The sequence below is a fragment of the Mizuhopecten yessoensis genome, unplaced genomic scaffold (genome assembly GCF_002113885.1).
Source record: "Mizuhopecten yessoensis strain PY_sf001 unplaced genomic scaffold, ASM211388v2 scaffold716103, whole genome shotgun sequence".
Taxonomy (NCBI): Eukaryota; Metazoa; Mollusca; class Bivalvia; order Pectinida; family Pectinidae; genus Mizuhopecten; species Mizuhopecten yessoensis.
The window spans coordinates 39732-61827 of record NW_018479949.1 but is presented as its reverse complement, the minus strand read 5'-3'; the positions used below and the strand labels follow the sequence as shown (position 1 = coordinate 61827).

The following is a 22096-nucleotide window of genomic DNA, read 5'->3' as shown; positions in this document are numbered from 1 at the left end:
ATCAAACTGTCCTACTATCCAGTCACCACTAATCAAACTGTCCTACTATCCAGTCACCACTTATCAAACTGTCCCACTATCCAGTCAACACTAATCAAACTGTCCCACTATCCAGTCAACACTAATCAAACTGTCTTTCTATCTAGCCACACATTATTCCGTTGAATGGTCTAACTTGGTACGATAAACCAGCTATCTTGCACTCTTGTTACTGTAGCTGAATGGTCAACAATGGTGACAGAATTGTTTTAGAACTTGACATGTTTTATCACCCACTTTTGTGTATGAAAGATACATATGTCCTATGGGGAACACCCGTTAAGAGTTTGTAGTTTGACGGTGTTTTATTATGACGTCACAATTCAAAACACGTCAAACCATCATTTGACTGAGTGTGGCAAGTGACATCACATCCAGAAAATAAGAATTGTCTGGAAAATTCGCTGTATTTGGTGTTGCTTCTACATTGTCTTTTTCCTGTATTACCAACATAATTATTGTTTAAGAGGTGAAAATAAAATGAGTCTATCATTATATAGGGTTGTGGGGTATGGGTTTCTTCACCCTAAGGTAGTCTCTATTCAATAAGATGAAAATTTTATATCATAAACGATGAAAAAAAGATAACATCTATTATATATAGGACTACTAACTAATGTATCTTAATTAAATATAGTATGTGGGTACCGTGTTGTCACACTGGAACTGATTGGTGGGACAGAAACGGTTGCCAGGGTAACGGGGTGGACAGGATTGCTCGTCCCAGGCGTCTTTACAATCTCGCTGACCATCACATACAGACTTGTTACTGATACAGTGACCACTCGGGCACTGAACCTGGTCAGTCTGGCACTTGTGGTACTCTGTAAGATAAAACAGGGGAGGTAATTTAGTATAACTTAGATAAGTCAGTGTAAACAGCTTAAGGCGACACTGGGGAGGTAATTCAGTACAACTTAGAAAGTCAGAGTGAACAGCTTAAGGCAAAACAGGGGAGGTAATTCAGTATAACTTAGATAAGTCAAAGTGAACAGTTTAAGGCAACACAGGGGAGGTAATTCAGTGTAACTTAGATAAGTCAAAGTGAACAGTTTAAGGCAACACAGGGGAGGAAACTCAGTATAACTTAGATAAGTCAGAGTGAACAGCTTAAGGCAATACAGGGGAGGTAATTCAGTATAACTTAGATAAGTCAAAGTGAACAGTTTAAGGCAACACAGGGGAGGTAAATCACTATAGCTTAGATAAGTCAGTGTAAAAAGCTTCCGGCAGCACAGGGGAGGTTATTCAGTACAACTTAGAAAGTCAGAGTGAACAGCTTAAGGCAAAACAGGGGAGGTAATTCAGTATAACTTAGATAAGTCAGAGTGAACAGCTTAAGGCAAAACAGGGGAGGTAACTCAGTATAACTTAGATAAGTCAGAGTGAACAGCTTAAGGCAACACAGGAATGCAATTCAGTTTAACTTAGATAAGTCAAAGTCAACAGCTTAAGGTAAGAAAATTGTGTTTAACTGAGACAAATTAGAGAAGAGGAGTTTATTCTTTTTTACTAAGAGAGGTCAAAGCTGTAGTGAAGGCAGTCCTCATCACTAAAGGCAGCCTACTGTAATGAAGGCAGTCCTCACCACTATTGGTGGCCTACTGTAGTGAAGGCAGTCCTCACCACTATAGGTGGCCTACTGTAGTGAAGGCAGTCCTCACCACTATAGGCAGCCTACTGTAGTGAAGGTAGTCCTCACCAATATTGGCGGCCTACTGTAGTGAAGGTAGTCCTCACCACTGTAGGCAGCCTACTGTAGTGAAGGCAGTCTTCACCACTAATGGTGGCCTACTGTAGTGAAGGCAGTCCTAACCACTATAGGCAGCCTACTGAAGTGAAGGCAGTCCTCACCACTATTGGTGGCCTACTTTAGTGAAGGTAGTCCTCACCACTATTGGTGGCCTACTGTAGTGAAGGCAGTCCTCACCACTATTGGTGGCCTACTGTAGTGAAGGCAGTCCTCACCACTATTGGTGGCCTACTGTAGTGAAGGCAGTCCTCACCACTATTGGTGGCCTACTGTAGTGAAGGCAGTCCTCACCACTATTGGTGGCCTACTGTAGTGAAGGCAGTCCTCACCACTATTGGTGGCCTACTGTAGTGAAGGCAGTCCTCACCACTATTGGTGGCCTACTGTAGTGAAGGCAGTCCTCACCACTATTGGCGGCCTACTGTAGTGAAGGCAGTCCTCACCACTATTGGCGGCCTACTGTAGTGAAGGCAGTCCTCACCACTATTGGCAGCCTACTGTAGTGAAGGCAGTCCTCACCACTATTGGCAGCCTACTGTAGTGAAGGCAGTCCTCACCACTATTGGCAGCCTACTGTAGTGAAGGCAGTCCTCACCACTATTGGCAGCCTACTGTAGTGAAGGCAGTCCTCACCACTATTGGCAGCCTACTGTAGTGAAGGCAGTCCTCACCACTATTGGCAGCCTACTGTAGTGAAGGCAGTCCTCACCACTATTGGCAGCCTACTGTAGTGAAGGCAGTCCTCACCACTATTGGCAGCCTACTGTAGTGAAGGCAGTCCTCACCACTATTGGCAGCCTACTGTAGTGAAGGCAGTCCTCACCACTATTGGCAGCCTACTGTAGTGAAGGCAGTCCTCACCACTATTGGCAGCCTACTGTAGTGAAGGCAGTCCTCACCACTATTGGCAGCCTACTGTAGTGAAGGCAGTCCTCACCACTATTGGTAGCCTACTGTAGTGAAGGCAGTCCTCACCACTATTGGTGGCCTACTGTAGTGAAGGCAGTCCTCACCACTATTGGCAGCCTACTGTAGTGAAGGCAGTCCTCACCACTATTGGCAGCCTACTGTAGTGAAGGCAGTCCTCACCACTATTGGCAGCCTACTGTAGTGAAGGCAGTCCTCACCACTATTGGCAGCCTACTGTAGTGAAGGCAGTCCTCACCACTATTGGCAGCCTACTGTAGTGAAGGCAGTCCTCACCACTATTGGCAGCCTACTGTAGTGAAGGCAGTCCTCACCACTATTGGCAGCCTACTGTAGTGAAGGCAGTCCTCACCACTATTGGCAGCCTACTGTAGTGAAGGCAGTCCTCACCACTATTGGCAGCCTACTGTAGTGAAGGCAGTCCTCACCACTATTGGCAGCCTACTGTAGTGAAGGCAGTCCTCACCACTATTGGCAGCCTACTGTAGTGAAGGCAGTCCTCACCACTATTGGCAGCCTACTGTAGTGAAGGCAGTCCTCACCACTATTGGTAGCCTACTGTAGTGAAGGCAGTCCTCACCACTATTGGTGGCCTACTGTAGTGAAGGCAGTCCTCACCACTATTGGCAGCCTACTGTAGTGAAGGCAGTCCTCACCACTATTGGCAGCCTACTGTAGTGAAGGCAGTCCTCACCACTATTGGCAGCCTACTGTAGTGAAGGCAGTCCTCACCACTATTGGCAGCCTACTGTAGTGAAGGCAGTCCTCACCACTATTGGCAGCCTACTGTAGTGAAGGCAGTCCTCACCACTATTGGCAGCCTACTGTAGTGAAGGCAGTCCTCACCACTATTGGCAGCCTACTGTAGTGAAGGCAGTCCTCACCACTATTGGCAGCCTACTGTAGTGAAGGCAGTCCTCACCACTATTGGCAGCCTACTGTAGTGAAGGCAGTCCTCACCACTATTGGCAGCCTACTGTAGTGAAGGCAGTCCTCACCACTATTGGCAGCCTACTGTAGTGAAGGCAGTCCTCACCACTATTGGCAGCCTACTGTAGTGAAGGCAGTCCTCACCACTATTGGTAGCCTACTGTAGTGAAGGCAGTCCTCACCACTATTGGTGGCCTACTGTAGTGAAGGCAGTCCTCACCACTATTGGTGGCCTACTGTAGTGAAGGCAGTCCTCACCACTATTGGCAGCCTACTGTAGTGAAGGCAGTCCTCACCACTATTGGCAGCCTACTGTAGTGAAGGCAGTCCTCACCACTATTGGCAGCCTACTGTAGTGAAGGCAGTCCTCACCACTATTGGCAGCCTACTGTAGTGAAGGCAGTCCTCACCACTATTGGCAGCCTACTGTAGTGAAGGCAGTCCTCACCACTATTGGCAGCCTACTGTAGTGAAGGCAGTCCTCACCACTATTGGCAGCCTACTGTAGTGAAGGCAGTCCTCACCACTATTGGCAGCCTACTGTAGTGAAGGCAGTCCTCACCACTATTGGCAGCCTACTGTAGTGAAGGCAGTCCTCACCACTATTGGCAGCCTACTGTAGTGAAGGCAGTCCTCACCACTATTGGCAGCCTACTGTAGTGAAGGCAGTCCTCACCACTATTGGTAGCCTACTGTAGTGAAGGCAGTCCTCACCACTATTGGTGGCCTACTGTAGTGAAGGCAGTCCTCACCACTATTGGCAGCCTACTGTAGTGAAGGCAGTCCTCACCACTGTAGGCAGCCTACTGTAGTGAAGGCAGTCCTCACCACTATAGGTGGCCTACTGTAGTGAAGACAGTCTTCACCACTATTGGTGGTCGACTGCAGTGAAGGCAGTCCTCACCACTATAGTCAGCCTACTGTAGTGAAGGCAGTCCTCACCACTGTAGGCAGCCTACTGTAGTGAAGGCAGTCCTTACCACTATAGGCAGCCTACTGAGATATTTGGTGCCGTACCTTTACAATAGTGTGGATCTTCGTCCGAGTTGTCACCACAGTCGTTGTCATTGTCACACCGCATCTTACTTGGGATACACTTCTTGTTCTTACATAGGTATTCAGACTCGGAACACTTGCGGTACTTCTTAGCTACAAATATAATAATAATAATAATAATAATTTGAGGTTCTTATATACCGCTTTATTACAACCTAGTTTGTAGGACGTCTCAAAGCGGTTCACAAACTATTATCCTTGGTTATAGGACATTTGCAATTAGCCAAAATCTTTCTCAACTGCTTGGAGAGCATAGCCGTTTCGGCGCTCACAGTTAGCATTCTACAATTCTAGCACTTCCCGACCACTTACTCATTTACAGCTGAGTAGACTGGAACAAGCGGAGTAAAGTATCTCGCTCAAAGATACAACACGGTGCCGTGCCGTGACTGGAACCCGCAACCCTTCTGTCACGAGCTCTGTGTCCTACCACTAGACTACCGTGCCTCCTAATATAGGACACATAATCATAGACTTGGAACTTTTCGAAACAAATTCTGGGACCTCCAACACAGGAGAGTTACCTATCACACCATATACTACCTCCAACACAGGAGAATAATTTACCACACAAGATACTATCTCCAATACAGAAGAGTTATAACTTAACCAAACTATGCAACATTCGAATCAGGAGAGGTACCTACCACACCATATACTACCTCCAACACAGGAGAGGTACAGTACCTACCTCACCATATACTACCTCCAACTCAGGAGAGTTACCTATCACACCATATACTACCTCCAATACAGGAGAGTTACCTACCACACATGAGAGGATCCTCATCACTTTTATCATCACAGTCATCATCAAAGTCACAGAGCCAGCGTTTAGGAATACATCGCTTGTTGGCACACTGCCAGTCTCCAGTTGGGTGGCATTTGGGGCAGTTAGCCTCATCTTCGTCACTGTTATCACGGCAATCGTCACGTCCATCACACCTCTGCCAGTCCGGGATGCACCGGTAGTTTGTCTTGCATTTCCACCAGCCTTTCTGGCACTGTCGTGTTGCTAGGTAAATAAACACAAAGTGACAGCAGCCTCGCCCACAGTAGCTTTATCTCACTTCCCTCCCTCCAATTGACTAATTATGTGACCTGGCCTATGAACTTTACTGATGATCTTTGACCTAAACTGTAGAACCGACCTTACACCAATGATATTTGATTTAACTACTGACTAATACATCAGTTCAAGGTCAGATTAACAATGATTTACGATATTTTAACTTTGTGCTATCCTTATCAGAAATGCTCTAGTGTGGATTGGGATATGTTGTGTCTCTAAAGGGCAAAATAAAATTAATAAATTATTTTTTTCCATTTGTTTCTTAACATTTGAATTATTTCCTATTTAAACAAAAACCGAAACTTCATAAATTTCAATCAAAATCTATGATTTTTTTTTTTAAATCATAGAAATAGTCAATGGCTTCACAAAACAGCTTTTGGCAATATACCTTCAAATACCAGCAACAGTTTTGATGTAGTTATGCTGTAAAATAAATTTATATTAAAATATTTTTATTCATCATTATTTTGATCGTAAGGAATGGTTCACTCCTGTGCATATATTTGAATCTATGTGCAGTGTTATCTCACTGAAATGACTTACTACAATTCCAGGCCTGTTTTTCGTCAGACCTGTCACCACAGTCATCATCATAGTCACACTTCCAGGTGCTAGGGATACACTTGCCGTTGTCACACGTGAACTGGTGAGATCCGCAGGTCACATTCTCTGCGAGAGAAATATATAATGTTTTCATGCATGGAATACTAATAAGAAGTTATACAAAACTTTCAAACCTTTTATTACAACAAAATTGCAAAGTTTTCACAGGAATGCATTCATATGGTTGCAAAGTATATTTCTGTGTTAGACACACAGGTCATCAGTAATCACAGGTTGCAGAGTGTAATCATGTATGACAGATTTAGACAGGTAGTCAGTAATCACAGGTTGTACAGTGTATTTTTCTGTGTAACTGTTCTAGACAGGTTGTCAGTAAACACAGGTTGTAGAGTGTATTTCTGTAAAACTGTTTTAGACAGGTTTTCATTAATCACAGGTTGCAGAGTGTATTTCTGTATAACTGTTTTTGACAGGTTGTCAGTAAACACAGGTTGTAGTTTATATTTTTTGTGTAACTGTTCTGTACAGTGTATTTCTGTAAAAGTGTTTTAGACAGGTTGTCAGTAAACACAGGTTGTACAGTGTATTTCTGTGTAACTGTTTTAGACAGGAAGTCAGTAAACACAGGTTGTACAGTGTATTTGTGTAAAACTGTTTTAGACAGGTTTTCAGTAATCACAGGTTGCAGAGTGTATTTCTGTGTAACTGTTTTTGACAAGGTGTCAGTAAACACAGGTTGTAGTATGTATTTTTTGTGTAACTGTTCTGTACAGTGTATTTCTGTAAAAGTGCTTTAGACAGGTTGTCAGTAAACTCAGGTTGTACAGTGTATTTCTGCAAAACTGTTTTAGACAGGTGTTCAGTAATCACAGGTTGCAGTGTATTTCTGTGTAACAGTTTAAGACAGTTTGTCTGTAAACACAGGTTGGACAGTGTATTTCTGTAAAACCGTTTTAGACAGGTTTTCAGTAATCACAGGATGCAGAGAGTATTTCTGTGTAACTGTTTTAGACAGGAAGTCAGTTAACACAGGTTGTACAGTGTATTTCTGTGTAACTGTTTAAGACAGTTTGTCTGTAAACACAGGTTGTACAGTGTATTTCTGTAAAACTGTTTTAGACAGGTTTTCAGTAATCACAGGTTGCAGAGTGTATTTCTGTGTAACTATTTTTGGCAAGTTGTCAGTAAACACAGGTTGTAGTTTATATTTTTTGTGTAACTGTTCTGTACAGTGTATTTCTGTAAAAGTGTTTTAGACAGGTTGTCAGTAAACACAGGTTGTAGAGTGTATTTTGTTTAACTGTTTCAGACAGTTTGCCAGTAAACACAGGTTGTAGAGTGTATTTTGTTTAACTGTTTTTGACAGTTTGTCAGTAAACACAGGTTGTACAGTGTATTTCTGTGTAACTGTTTTAGACAGGTTGTCAGTAAACACAGGTTGTAGAGTGTATTTTGTTTAACTGTTTTTGACAGTTTGTCAGTAAACACAGGTTGTAGAGTGTATTTCAGACAGGTTGTCAGTAAACACAGGTTGTACAGTGTATTTCTGTGTAACTGTTTAAGACAGTTTGTCTGTAAACACAGGTTGTACAGTGTATTTCCGTAAAACTGTTTTAGACAGGTTTTCAGTAATCACAGGTTGCAGTGTATTTCTGTGTAACTGTTTTTGACAGTTTGTCAGTAAACACAGGTTGTACAGTGTATTTCTGTGTAACTGTTTTAGACAGGAAGTCAGTTAACACAGGTTGTACAGTGTATTTCTGTAAAACTGTTTTAGACAGGTTTTCAGTAATCACAGGTTGCAGTGTATTTCTGTGTAACTGTTTTTGACAGTTTGTCAGTAAACACAGGTTGTAGAGTGTATTTTGTTTAACTGTTTTAGACAGTTTGTCAGTAAACACAGGTTGTAGAGTGTATTTCTGTGTAACTGTTTAAGACAGATAGTCGGTGTTTATTTCTGGGTACCTTATGTCCAACTTTAAACAAGTGTTCCTGTATTTGATACGTACTACATTGATCATCATTTTCATCCGAGTTGTCGCCACAGTCATCAGATCCGTCGCATTGCCAGCCCTGTGGGATACATTTGTTGGTGCCACATTTGTACTGCCATGCCTCACAGCGACGCTCGTCACATGCTTCCTCATCCGACATGTCACCACAGTCATCAACCAGGTCACAAACACGGAACCCATAAGTACAATTCTTATTCCGGCATTCAAACTGTCCAGGGGTGCAGTGTTTCGGGGCTGAAATAAACCACATCAAGACATCAATGTCGTACTATCATTAGTTAACCGAGTATAAAACCTGATTTTATAATTCCTGACTTCAGTTCAGCCTAACACAATGTTGTTATCATTCCTAAATTTATTGATACCCTGGCTGATTTATCCTGCATTTAGTAAAGCACTATCTACTAGTGACAGTTTTGTGATATCACATACATTCTACAGTGACATCACATACATACTACAGTGACATCACATACATACTACAGTGACATCACATACATACTACAGTGACATCACATACATACTACAGTGACATCACATACATACTACAGTGACATCACATACATACTACAGTGACATCACATACATACTACAGTGACATCACATACATACTACAGTGACATCACATACATACTACAGTGACATCACATACATACTACAGTGACATCACATACATACTACAGTGACATCACATACATACTACAGTGACATCACATACATACTACAGTGACATCACATACATACTACAGTGACATCACATACATACTACAGTGACATCACATACATACTACAGTGACATCACATACATACTACAGTGACATCACATACATACTACAGTGACATCACATACATACTACAGTGACATCACATACATACTACAGTGACATCACATACATACTACAGTGACATCACATACATACTACAGTGACATCACATACATACTACAGTGACATCACATACATACTACAGTGACATCACATACATACTACAGTGACATCACATACATACTACAGTGACATCACATACATACTACAGTGACATCACATACATACTACAGTGACATCACATACATACTACAGTGACATCACATACATACTACAGTGACATCACATACATACTACAGTGACATCACATACATACTACAGTAACATCACATAGATACTACAGTGACATCACATACATACTACAGTGACATCACATACATACTACAGTGACATCACAGACATACTACAGTGACATCACATACATACTACAGTGACATCACATACATACTACAGTGACATCACATAGATACTACAGTGACATCACATACATACTACAGTGACATCACATACATACTACAGTGACATCACATAGATACTACAGTGACATCACATAGATATGACATTGACATCACATAGATACTACAGTGACATCACATAGATACTACAGTGACATCGCAAAGATAGGACAGTGACATCACATATACACTACAGTGACATCACATACTACTAAAGTGACATCACAAAAATAGGACGGTGACATCACATAGATACTGCAGTGACATCACTACATACTAACGTGACATCACAAAAATAGGACAGTGACATCTCATAGATACTACAGTGACATAACATAGATACTACAGTACTACAGTGACATCACATAATACTACAGTGACATCACATGGATACTACAGTGACATCACTTAGATACTACAGTGACATCGCAAAGATAGGACAGTGACATCACATACATACTACAGTGACATCACTACATACTAAAGTGACATCACAAAAATAGGACAGTGACATCACATAGATACTACAGTGACATCACATAGATATGACATTGACATAACATAGATACTACAGTGACATCACATACATACTACAGTGACATCACTACATACTAAAGTGACATCACAAAAATAGGACAGTGACATCCCATAGATACTACAGTGACATCACATAGATAGGACAGTGACATCACTTAGATAGGACAGTGACATTACATACATACTACAGTGACATCACATACATACTACAGTGACATCACATAGATACTACAGTGACATCACATACATACTACAGTGACATCACATAGATACTAAAGTGACATCACAGATAGGAGAGTGACATCACATACATACTACAGTGACATCACATAGATAGGACAGTGACATCACATACATACTACAGTGACATCACCTAGATACTAAAGTGACATCACAGACAGGAGAGTGACATCACATACATACTACAGGGACATCACATAGATACTACAGTGACATCACATAGATATGACATTGACATCACATAGATACTACAGTGACATCACATGCATACTACAGTGACATCACATAGGTACTAAAGTGACATCACAGATAGGAGAGTGACATCACATAGATACTACAGTGACATCATATACATACTACAGTGACATCACATAGATACTACAGTGACATCACAGATAGGACAGTTATGTTAGACTTTCGTCAACAACATCACAGACTAACGACATCATAGACTTTTTTGATACTATGAAGGGACCAACAATAGTGACTTCAGACTAACATCAGACTTACAACAGTGGCATCAGACTAATGTCAGACTTACAACAGTGACATCAGACTAACATCAGACTTACAGCAGTGACATCAGACTAATGTCAGACTTACCACAGTGACATCAAACTAATGTCAGACTTACGGCAGTGACATCAGATTAATGTCAGAATAACAACAGTGACATTAGACTAGCGTCAGACTTACAACAGTGACATCAGACTAACATCAGACTAACGACAGTGACATCAGACTAACATCAGACTTACAACAGTGACATCAGACTAACATCAGACTTACGACAGTGACATTAGACTAACGACAGACTTACAACAGTGACATCAGTCTAACAACAAACTTACAACGGTGACATCAAATTAATGACCGACTTACAATAGTGACATCAGACTAACGGCAAACTCACAACAGTGACATCAGACTTACGACAGATTTACGACAGTGACAGCAGACTTACGACAGACTTAGGACAGATTTACAACAGACTTACGACAGTGACATCAGACTTACAGCAAATTCACAACAGTGACATCAGACTTACGACAGATTTACGACAGTGACAACAGACTTAGGACAAACTAACGACAGTGATATCAGACTTACAACATCGACATCAGACTTATGACAGTGACATCAGACGATGACATTGACAACACAGACCTCTTACAGTGACATCAGACTATGACAGTGACATCAGACTATGACAGTGACCTCACATAATTTCAACAGTGACATCACATACATTCGCTAGTGACAACAGACGACGACAGTGACAACAGACCTATATCATTGACATCACACTTTTGACGGTGAACTTACAGACCTAAGACAGTGACATCAGACTTACAACAGTGACATCAGACTTACAACAGTGACATCAGACTTAGGGCAGTGACATCAGACTATGACATTGATATCAGACTTAAGACAGTGACATCAGACTCAGGGCCGTGACATCAGACTTACAACAGTGACATCTGACTTACGACAGTGATATCTGACTCATGATAGACTTACAACAGTGACATCAGACTTACAACAGTGACATCAGACTATGACAGTGACATCAGACTTAAGACAGTGACATCAGACCTTAGACAGTGACAACAGACCTAAGACAGTGACAACAGACCTAAGACAGTGACATCAGACTTACGACAATCCTCTGGTTCATCTGATCCATCTTTGCAGTCTTCCTCTCCATCACACTTCCACAGAGAAGGGATACAGCGGTCATCAGATATGCCACACCGAAACTGACCACTAGTACAGTTGGCAATACAGGTTTGCTGGTCTGGGGCCATCAGGAAGTTATCGGGACACTTGCAGGAAAATGCACGACCTCCAGGGGCAATGAGACAAAGATGGGAACACTCGCCATTGTTTGTTCCGCATGGATTTGCACCTAGAAGGGAGAAAATAAACGTTGTACCAGAGGAGCCGGGAATAATAACCCACAATAACCCTTCTTTCTTATAAAACAGTCTATAATACACTTTGTACAGGAAATGACACTTCTGGATTTCTTACTACAATTATAGCTTATACATACTTGATACAGTCAAGGAAAGTTAATCATATAACTTTACGATCCTTCACCTAAGGTCAAGGGAGTAAATTATAATGGAGAAAGAGAACAAGGTTCATATATATTTAGTAACAGTGACCTTGACCCTTTACCTATGACACTGATACTTAACTTGTCCAAGGCAAACATGCATTTGACATTTCTGTCAAGAAATAGGACTGTTTGAGTAATGACGATGAGGGTGAAGGTTAAAATGACATTTTTAGTAACAAAGACTTTGATCTGGACAAATTATGCTCCTATTCTCACTTGTTCAATGTCATGTCTAAGGCAAAGATACTTTTTAGTTCTACCAAATTTGTCAAGAAAAATACAGCAACTTAAGTGTGACTATGATGATGACTGCTGTGCTAGTAGTGCTAAGCAGATTGGGGAGGGGGGAAAGAGGGTTTTATAATAACCACCTCCCTTCAGCTAAAGCGCAAATAAAACAGGGTACAACCTAGTAGGTTAGGACATAATATCTGTTTGTAAAAAACGGGTGCATGTCGAGTAAAATCAAAGGGAGCTAACCCTACCTTCTTTCTGCCTGAATGGGTTGTAGGCCTGCGCATGTCCATTAGATGGTGTTGTGATCTATGGGTTTTGTTTTATTTGTGTTTTACATCCTATAAACAGCTATGGTCATTTGAGGATGTGCCAGGTTTTGGTGGTGGAGGAAAGCTGGAGTTCCCAGAGAAAAACCACTGACCTACAGCCAGTACCTGGTGACTGCCCCACCTAAGTCTTGTACCCGCGACCCAGTGGTGAAGGGCTACTGGTAGCAGAGTGTCAGACGCCTTAACTGCTTGACAGCCACTGTCCCAGACCTATGGGAGCTAACCCTACCTTCTTCCTGCCTGAGTAAACATGTCTATTGGATGGTGATGTGATCTAAGGGAGCTAACCCTACCTTCTTTCTGCCTGAGTGAACATGTCCATTGGATGGTGATGTTATCTAAGGTAGCTAACCCTACCTCTTTCTGCCTGAGTGAACATGTCAATTGGACGGTATTGTGATCTAAGGGAGCTAACCCTACCTTCTTTCTGCCTGAGTGAACATGTCCATTGGATGGTGATGTGATCTAAGGGAGCTAACCCTACCTTCTTTCTGCCTTACTGTTCATGTCCATTGGACGGTGTGTTGTGATCTAAGGGAGCTAACCCTACCTTATTTCTGCCGGAGTGGATGGTAGATGTGATCTAAGGGAGCTAACCCTACCTTCTTTCTGCCGGAGTGGATGGTAGATGTGATCTAAGGGAGCTAACCCTACCTTCTTTCTGCCGGAGTGGATGGTAGATGTGATCTAAGGAAGCTAACCCTACCTTCTATCTACCTGATTTAACATGTCTATTGGACTGTGTTGTGAACTAAGGGAGCTAACTCTACCTTCCTTCTGCCGGAGTGGATGGTAGATGTGCATGTCCATTGGGCGGTGTGTTGTGTTCTGAAGCCACGTGTGGTTTGCTCCCGTAAACTTGTTGGCCTTCTCAATAGACATGTGATTCCAGTCGGTCCAGTACATCCAGTCCTCAAACACTGTGATCGCGAAGGGGTGTGGCACAGTGGCTTGCATCACGATGTTGCGGTCAGTGCCATCCACTCTGGCGGACCTACAACAGTAGCACTGGTCAGCAACCTCAAGATCATAAATAGGTCAGGATCAGCAAGTCCAAAACAGTCACTTTAAGATTAAACTCACTCATTCACAAGTATAGTAGCCTGACAGCAATAACAAGGGGTATTACTTACAGGATATTTGATTTTAATTTCCTATGAAGGAAGCTAAATTTATCTCGAGGTTTAAAGTCACAACGTCAATCTAGGTCTACATAGTGGATCCTGTTGTTTTATAAACAGTTTTACAGATTACAACTCAAGATACAATGTATAGATACGTTTATTGTCATTTTTATCAATTTTGTTCACAATCATAATCAATGGTTATTATGTTAACTCATTCACCCCTGAAAACACATTTAAACTCTTCCAATTCAAAGGTTGGAATAGTTCATTATAAAATTTCAGGGGTGAATGAGTTAAACACACACATACCCACATGTATGAACGCATACACAAATTTGGAAATCTACTCCAATATTTCCCACTTACTCAATGTAGTCGAGATGGGCGTCGCCCCACCACAGGTGCGACGTCTCATAGTCAATCGTGAGAGCATTCGGCCAGCCAAGTTTGTTGGTGATGACTTTACGTGCGTTTGAGCCATCCATCCCGATACAGCCAATGTAGGGAGAGAGACTCCAGTCTGTCCAGTATGCGTAACTATAGCAACACAAAGGTCACATGATGAAGCTATGTGGTAACATTGATGTAAACATATATACATATTGCTTGTAGAAAATGATGAATAATAAGCAGGTATTGGAAATAAACCCTGTTTTTGGAGAATGACACTGAGGTTATTGGAAACAGATTGTTCAGGGAAAAATGCATTTACATGCAATGTTTTCCTATTGAATACTGGGTACTATTATTCACTGTGTTGTATACTGGGTACTATTTTTCACTGTGTTGTATACTGGGTACTATTATTCACTGTGTTGTATACTGGGTAATATTATTCTCTGTGTTGTATACTGGGTGCTATTACTCACTGTGTTGTATACTGGGTGCTAATATTCACTGTGTTGTATACTGGGTAATATTAGTCACTGTGTTGTATACTGGGTACTAGTATTCGCTGTGTTGTATACTGGGTAATATTATTCACTGTGTTGTATACTGGGCACTAATATTCACTGTGTTGTATACTGGGTAATATTGTTCACTGTGTTGTATACTCGGTGCTATTATTCACTGTGTTGTATGCTGGGTAATATTATTCACTGTGTTGTATTCTGGGTGCTATTATTCACTGTGTTGTGTACTGGGTACTATTATTCACTGTGTTGTGTACTGGGTACTATTATTCACTGTGTTGTATTCTGGGTGCTATTATTCACTGTGTTGTGTACTGGGTAATATTATTCACTGTGTTATATACTGGGTACTATTTTTCACTGTGTTGTATACTGGGTACTGATATTCACTGTGTTGTATACTGGGTAATATTGTTCACTGTGTTGTATACTGGGTGCTATTATTCTCTGTGTTGTATACTGGGTGCTATTATTCACGGTGTTGTATACTGGGTACTATTTTTTACTGTGTTGTATACTGGGTACTAATATTCACTGTGTTGTATACTGGGAACTAATATTCACTTTGTTGTATACTGGGTACTATTATTCACTGTGTTGTATACTGGGTAATAATATTCACTGTGTTGTATACTGGTTACTATTATTCACTGTGTTGTGTACTGGGTACTATTATTCACTCTGTTGAATACTGGGTACTAATATTCACTGTGGTGTATACTGGGTACTAATATTCACTGTGTTGTATACTGGGTGCTATTTATTCACTGTGTTGTATACTGGGTGCTATTTCACTGTGTTGTATACTGGGTGCTATTATTCACTGTATTGTATACTGGGTGCTATTATTCACTCTGCTGTATTTTGGGTACTAATATTCATTGTCATGATCAATGATAAATGGCAAAAGCTAAACTGCAGCAAAAAATGTTTTGGTACAACAATATACTGAGAAAACAGCTTGAGAATATTGGAGGTAAACAAGTTCACGCCAGACCTTCAGTAAGGGATGTAGAGTAGGTATACAAGTTTTATCATATTATCTACTAATTTACAATATGTACAAGACTTTCTTGATAAATTCTGTACTTAGCTGATGTTAGAACTTATTTTTTACCTAATTTTTGACCGCAGATGGTCAAAACCCAAACACACACGAGGTGATGGTTGTGAACATGAGTGTTAAGTTTCGTCGTAATTGGAAAAGAAATGAAGGCTGTAGAAAGGTGTCAACAGAAATTCTATTAGATTTTATTTATAGTAACAGTGACCTTATTTTTGACAAGAGGTGATGTTTGTAAACATGTATGTGAAGTTGAATGACAATTGGACAAGGAATGAAGTCTGTAGAATGGTAACGCCTTTAGTGGCACTTACATATGTACTTACAAATGTACATCTAGATGCCTATGTACCCTCAACAACCTGTCGTGAGGGTATAACAATAATGATAAAGTGACAGTAACCTACCCATTAGCCGGATCAACCACAATAGCCCTCGGACTCTTCACAAAGCCACGACGAATCAGTGCCAGGCGATTGGTGCCGTTAGTCTCTGTGACAAACATCGATGATCGCTTACTGTCCACCCAATAAATCTTCCTGCAAAAAGTATTGTGACATCATCTGTTACATCTCTAATTACCATCGGTCATCAATAAAACTGGTCCAATTAAAAATTAAATATGATAATCCTTCTGTTGTGGTGATAATGTGATTATATTGGACAATCTATTCTATATGATGAACTTTGGCTGGAACTGAGTGAGCAAACCATCTGCTAAAAGATAAATTTCACTCAAGATTCAGTAATCTTTAAAAATGGCTGTAATCCTTGAAACCTTTACTGCATATAATATATACAGTGATATGACTTTCCAAGGTTTTTTTCCTTGGAATTGCTAAAATATTTTAGTGCCCATACTTTGCAATCCAATCAAGCGCCATGCCTTCGGCCCCTGTGATGTCATGCTTTATGATAGCCTCTTTGCCAGTTCCGTTGAGGTACATGCGGTACATCTTCTTTGCCTTGACATCTGTGAAGTAGAGGCGATCCTCAGCGTAGTCGAAGTCCAGCCCTACCACGCTGTCGAAGCCCTGGGCCACACGACGGTAGTGCTTGCCGTCAATAGATAGTTCCCGGATGTAATACTTGTTTGTGAAGATTAACCACGGCTTGGTGTCTGACAACAAAACAGTTGAACCAAATTTCTTAACAAATTAAGCAAACTATTAACGCATACATACTGTCTCAACTATGATACATGATTTCAAACATTAATTGTTGAAATTACTTTTTTATATTTTATATTTCATTGGCTTTCAAGAACAAGAGAAAACGATGTTTTTCTTTTTTAAATACTATTTGAAAGCACAATATAATTCTAATAATCAATATACACACTCAATCAATGGTGTATACGGACAAAAAGATACATATTTTACTACAGTCCTGCCTCATAGTTTAAAATATCTCAATGACAAAAAAGGCAGCTCGCAAGGTCTTACTTTTTATTTTTTACATAACTGTCAGTGTTCTTTAATTGAAACTACACTAATTGAAAACATCTGAAATTTCGATACTTAACTCTTTCACCCCTATGTAACTTTAGTAGACTCTACCATGCATGGATATGGATGAGTCCATTATGGTTTACAGTGTTAAAAGGGTTAAGTCATGAAGAAGTCTGTCCCTCCATCTGTACTCACTGTCGGTTTTCTTACAGAACCGCATGTTTCCTGTCTTGGAGTATCCCTCGTTACATTTACAGGTGTAATTTCCAGGTGAGTTCAAACATCCTTGGCTACAGGCCCCTGGCACCTCTTTACATTCATCAATATCTAAAATGAATCAAAGAACATGCATTCTACATTCATCAGTTACAAAGGGAAACTTCTCTATATTCATCTTGAAAAAAGGGAAGCAACTCTACATTCATCAGTGGAACAAGGGGAAGCAACTCTACATTCATCAGGAACAAAGGAAAGCAACTCTACACTCATCAGATAAAAAGGAAGCATATCTTTATTCATCAGGAACAAAGGGAAGCCACTTTACATTCTCATCAGGAATAAAGGGAGGCAAATCTACATTTTCATTAGGAATAAAGGGAAGCAACTGATCATTTATCAAGAACAAAGGGAATATTCACTTAACTTTCTTAAATTTATCTCCTTAAGAAATGTTAGGACTACACAAAATACTGACTCTAATTATTTTTATCTTTCTATCAAAAACAATTGTATCAAATAATATTAAATACAGATAATTTAACATACAATTCTTTGCATTTGATACAAACAGATGCTTAGAGGCCATTCAGTATAACCTAGGGAAGTGCAATATTAAGAACATCAAATATATTGAAGATCTGCTGTTTAGAGATTATCTTTCAAGTGAGAGAAAACCTATCTATTAACGATTATTTCTAGGTACTTGAGGTAAACTACAGACCACCAATAAGTTCTGACATCATATGTTACCTCGACAGGAGATCTTGTCGTTCCTTAGGGTGTAACCAGGGAAACAGTCACATCTGAAGCTGGTGATGGAGTCGACACATTTCTGTTCACACTGGTTCATGTCATCCTGACTGCATTCGTCAATGTCTGAAGGTCAAGGTCATACACCATCAAGGTCATATATCAAATTCAATGACAAGACTTGACATGCAAATCATACATTGAATTTCAATGTCAGGTACCAAGGTCAAGGTCATATATGAAACTTAACATCACACATCTAGTAAATGTCAATGTCATACATACATATATATATTATATTATGTAAACCACATCTTGAAGCCAAAGGTCAACGTTCATTATTAAGGCATTAAGGATTAAGTCAGATTCCTAACACCTACGACAACATGAAAAAAATATAGCATTGTGGTAATCTGAGGGAATTCGTGTTATAAACAGAACTGGATCATTTGGCTCAGAAACATTTGAACATGATTTATACCAAGACATATGGTGTACCTGACTTGCAAATATCTGTCTTAGGGGTGGGATTAATAGAATCTTTCACCCCCCTGAGGGTGAGATAGGGGGATCTCAACCCGAGGGGGAAGATTCTTATGTTGCCAAACACGAGGCTTTGGCCGAGGGTTGAGATTCCTCTATCTTACCCACAAAGGGGTGAATGATTCTTTTTCTCTTACCCTGTTTCCCATTGTGTATCATAGACACAATTTAATGATAACGTTACATGCTAAATTCAGGGTTGACGTGACGTTGATGGATTGTTGACGTGACGTCATTATATTGTTGAAGTGACGTCATACCATTGTTATGAATAGGGGAATCCCCCCGTCTCAACCCTAGGGTGAGACAAGGAAATCTTGAAATTTGAGATTTTCCTGTCTTGTTCCTAAAATGGGGAATTTTGTTTCTCGCACATCAAGTACAAGTGAAAATTTCATGAAATGAAAACAATAATCACATGATTGATCAGAGTTACTGCTTTGTTGAAGTGACATCATTGCATTATGTACATGAGATAGTGAATTTTAACAGTGAATACAGTGTCACTTACAGCACCTGTCCTCGTCCGACTCATCTCCACAGTTGTCTACCTTGTTACACACAAGTTGGTAGTCGATACAGTTGGCGTTGGCACATTTAAACTGGCCATCGGGGCACTTAGGCTTCTCTGTGGCAGCAGCTAGAAAGGAAGGATCAGATCAGTAAAGGATAATGTGTAGTAAACCTGTAACCTTTAGGAAAAATATAAAGTTTGTTCCAGAGTGTGCTCTATGGTAGCTAAGAGAAAAACTAGGTGAAAACCTGTCAAAATTGACTGAATATTCAAATTTCATAAATTTATGCAAATATTAACTAGTTACCATGGCAGACATAATTGAATACACAAATAAATGTTTACATATTAGTACGGGGGAAGTATTCAAAATTAAATAAACAGTCATATGAAAGTTCTATTGAAGATTTTTAATTTTGATGGATTTGAGGGCCAAAAATGGCCCAAACTATATATAGTCCTTTGGTTAAAATCCCTCTGTACATAAGAAGAAGAATTTTAAATATTTGAACCTCAAATTCCCCTATTGGACCCTGTGGCTCTGCATCCAGAGGGGCCACACCCTCTGTTTATACAAAATTTAGTCCCCGTTGCCCAAGGACACTCCAGGCCAAATTTGGATAAAATCCCTCCAATGGTACAGAAGAAGTAGGTTACAAAATTGAGCGCCCCTTTGCCCCTTCAGACCAGGTGATCGGGCCAGGTGAGCTAAAAACCACACAAACAAACAAACCTGGACTCAATGGTCCTAACAGACAGGTTGGTTTTATATAGAAAAAAACACCTGTCACTATATATCATGATGTCAGGTATGTGAGAGGCGCCGGTATACAGGGGTATATAACCTATAATGGGATCATTGTCAAGACAACTATGATTTTTTTTACTTTGCCATATTTTAATATTTTGTGAATTGCTTGAAAACTAATCTCTCTGTTGGTCTCTTAATTACACTGTTTCATTGTGTTGTGTTCAACTGTGTTGATCTCAACTCTTTTCAATTACAGGGACTAAACCCCAGGTGTATCTGAGGTCCGCATCATTGATTTTATAACCTAGTACACCAAGATAATCGCTTAAAACATAATAAACCATACATTTCACTTCCTCACATTTTACTGTCTGTTATCAGGTTCCTGTTTTTAAAGATGGTAATGTTAGGTACCTAGGATAACAAAATTATCTACTCAGAGAAAAAGAAATGATACAAACCACAGCGCGCCGCCTTTTCGTCGGAGCCATCAGAGCAGTCCTTGGCACCGTCACACACGTAAGACTGGGGGATGCAACGCTTGTCTGAGCAAGTAAATTTGCCAGCACCACACTCCGGATAATCTGTCGCATAAAAAGAGGACTCAAAATAAGTTCTTGCGTGATATAATTACACGTAATTTGAGAACATATATTACAGTTGTAACAGGAAGTGATGGGCTGATGGTCGAATATAAGCGAAAATTGACCAGTTTGCTTTTTTCAATTCCGATTATTGATTACTAATGCCATAATCGATATAATAATTTCATTATTGAAATTTAAGTGTAAAATTTATACAATGTGAAGTCTTTTATTCTTAAAATGTTTACTATATGATTGATGAAACTGAGTATAAGTTGCTAAAATTCCATTAATCACACAAATAAAGAACGAAACCTAGTGTATAGTTAACAATTCTGTCTATGTTATGGTAGTGTTTTCCCAATATTTTGGTATTCAGTCCAATAAAATTATATACTGATTATGCAAATGATAATCAATTGGTTTACTACTACCTATTACAAACTGATTATGATTTTAAACTGATTGCCCATCACTAGTAACAGAAGCAAAGAAATGGAACTGCCAGAACAGGATTTGAACCTGTGACCCTCCAAACTCTAGACCTACGCTCTACCAATTGAGCTACCTGGTCCCCAATGATGGACCCAGTCTGGTTACACTACACAGACTACTGGTAAGTAAGATTTAAGAAAAATACACTTCATGGAAACCTAGCTTGTGGTTCATAAACTCTTCACTTTTCTGTTCCTGCTAGTTATTAGGGGGAGGGGGATAATTTTGAAACAGGAGATTAATATTTAAAGATCCATTAATGTAAAGTTATTACATCATTAAATCAAATTTCTTCAAGAATAATTATGCAGCATTTACTTCCTTTCAACATGATGTTACGTGTCAATGTTGGTTCACCTACTCTCTACGTATGTTACCAAGTACGTTCAATATGATACATGGGTATCAACAGAGCAAAGTAAATACAAGCTGAGAGTAGGCAGAAGTGTAGAAATGAACACTTATAAAGAATTACCCTTATTGCTTTAATCTAGGGGATTTTCTCACTTATGCTCTCTGCACCCCTGGAATATGTCATAGCAAAATTCAAGGCACATGGCAGGGTATATGATTGGT

At 40.1% G+C, this 22096-nt stretch overlaps 1 protein-coding gene across 1 annotated transcript in view; it reads right to left on the bottom strand.

The window, feature by feature from the left end:
• The window catches only part of LOC110441712 (low-density lipoprotein receptor-related protein 2-like), a gene marked incomplete at its 5' end in the record, with an annotated part of 91985 nt that overhangs the window by 30907 nt on the left and 38982 nt on the right, over positions 1–22096 (bottom strand). Inside the window, 14 exons of the mRNA XM_021484933.1 lie at positions 688–863; positions 4667–4798; positions 5475–5720; positions 6324–6449; positions 8354–8593; positions 12079–12327; positions 13880–14103; positions 14603–14773; positions 16621–16752; positions 17075–17333; positions 17860–17991; positions 18634–18759; positions 19688–19816; positions 20903–21025. Of these exons, the coding sequence (XP_021340608.1) occupies positions 688–863; positions 4667–4798; positions 5475–5720; positions 6324–6449; positions 8354–8593; positions 12079–12327; positions 13880–14103; positions 14603–14773; positions 16621–16752; positions 17075–17333; positions 17860–17991; positions 18634–18759; positions 19688–19816; positions 20903–21025 (2465 nt within the window). The remainder of the gene's footprint in view (positions 1–687; positions 864–4666; positions 4799–5474; positions 5721–6323; positions 6450–8353; positions 8594–12078; positions 12328–13879; positions 14104–14602; positions 14774–16620; positions 16753–17074; positions 17334–17859; positions 17992–18633; positions 18760–19687; positions 19817–20902; positions 21026–22096) is intronic.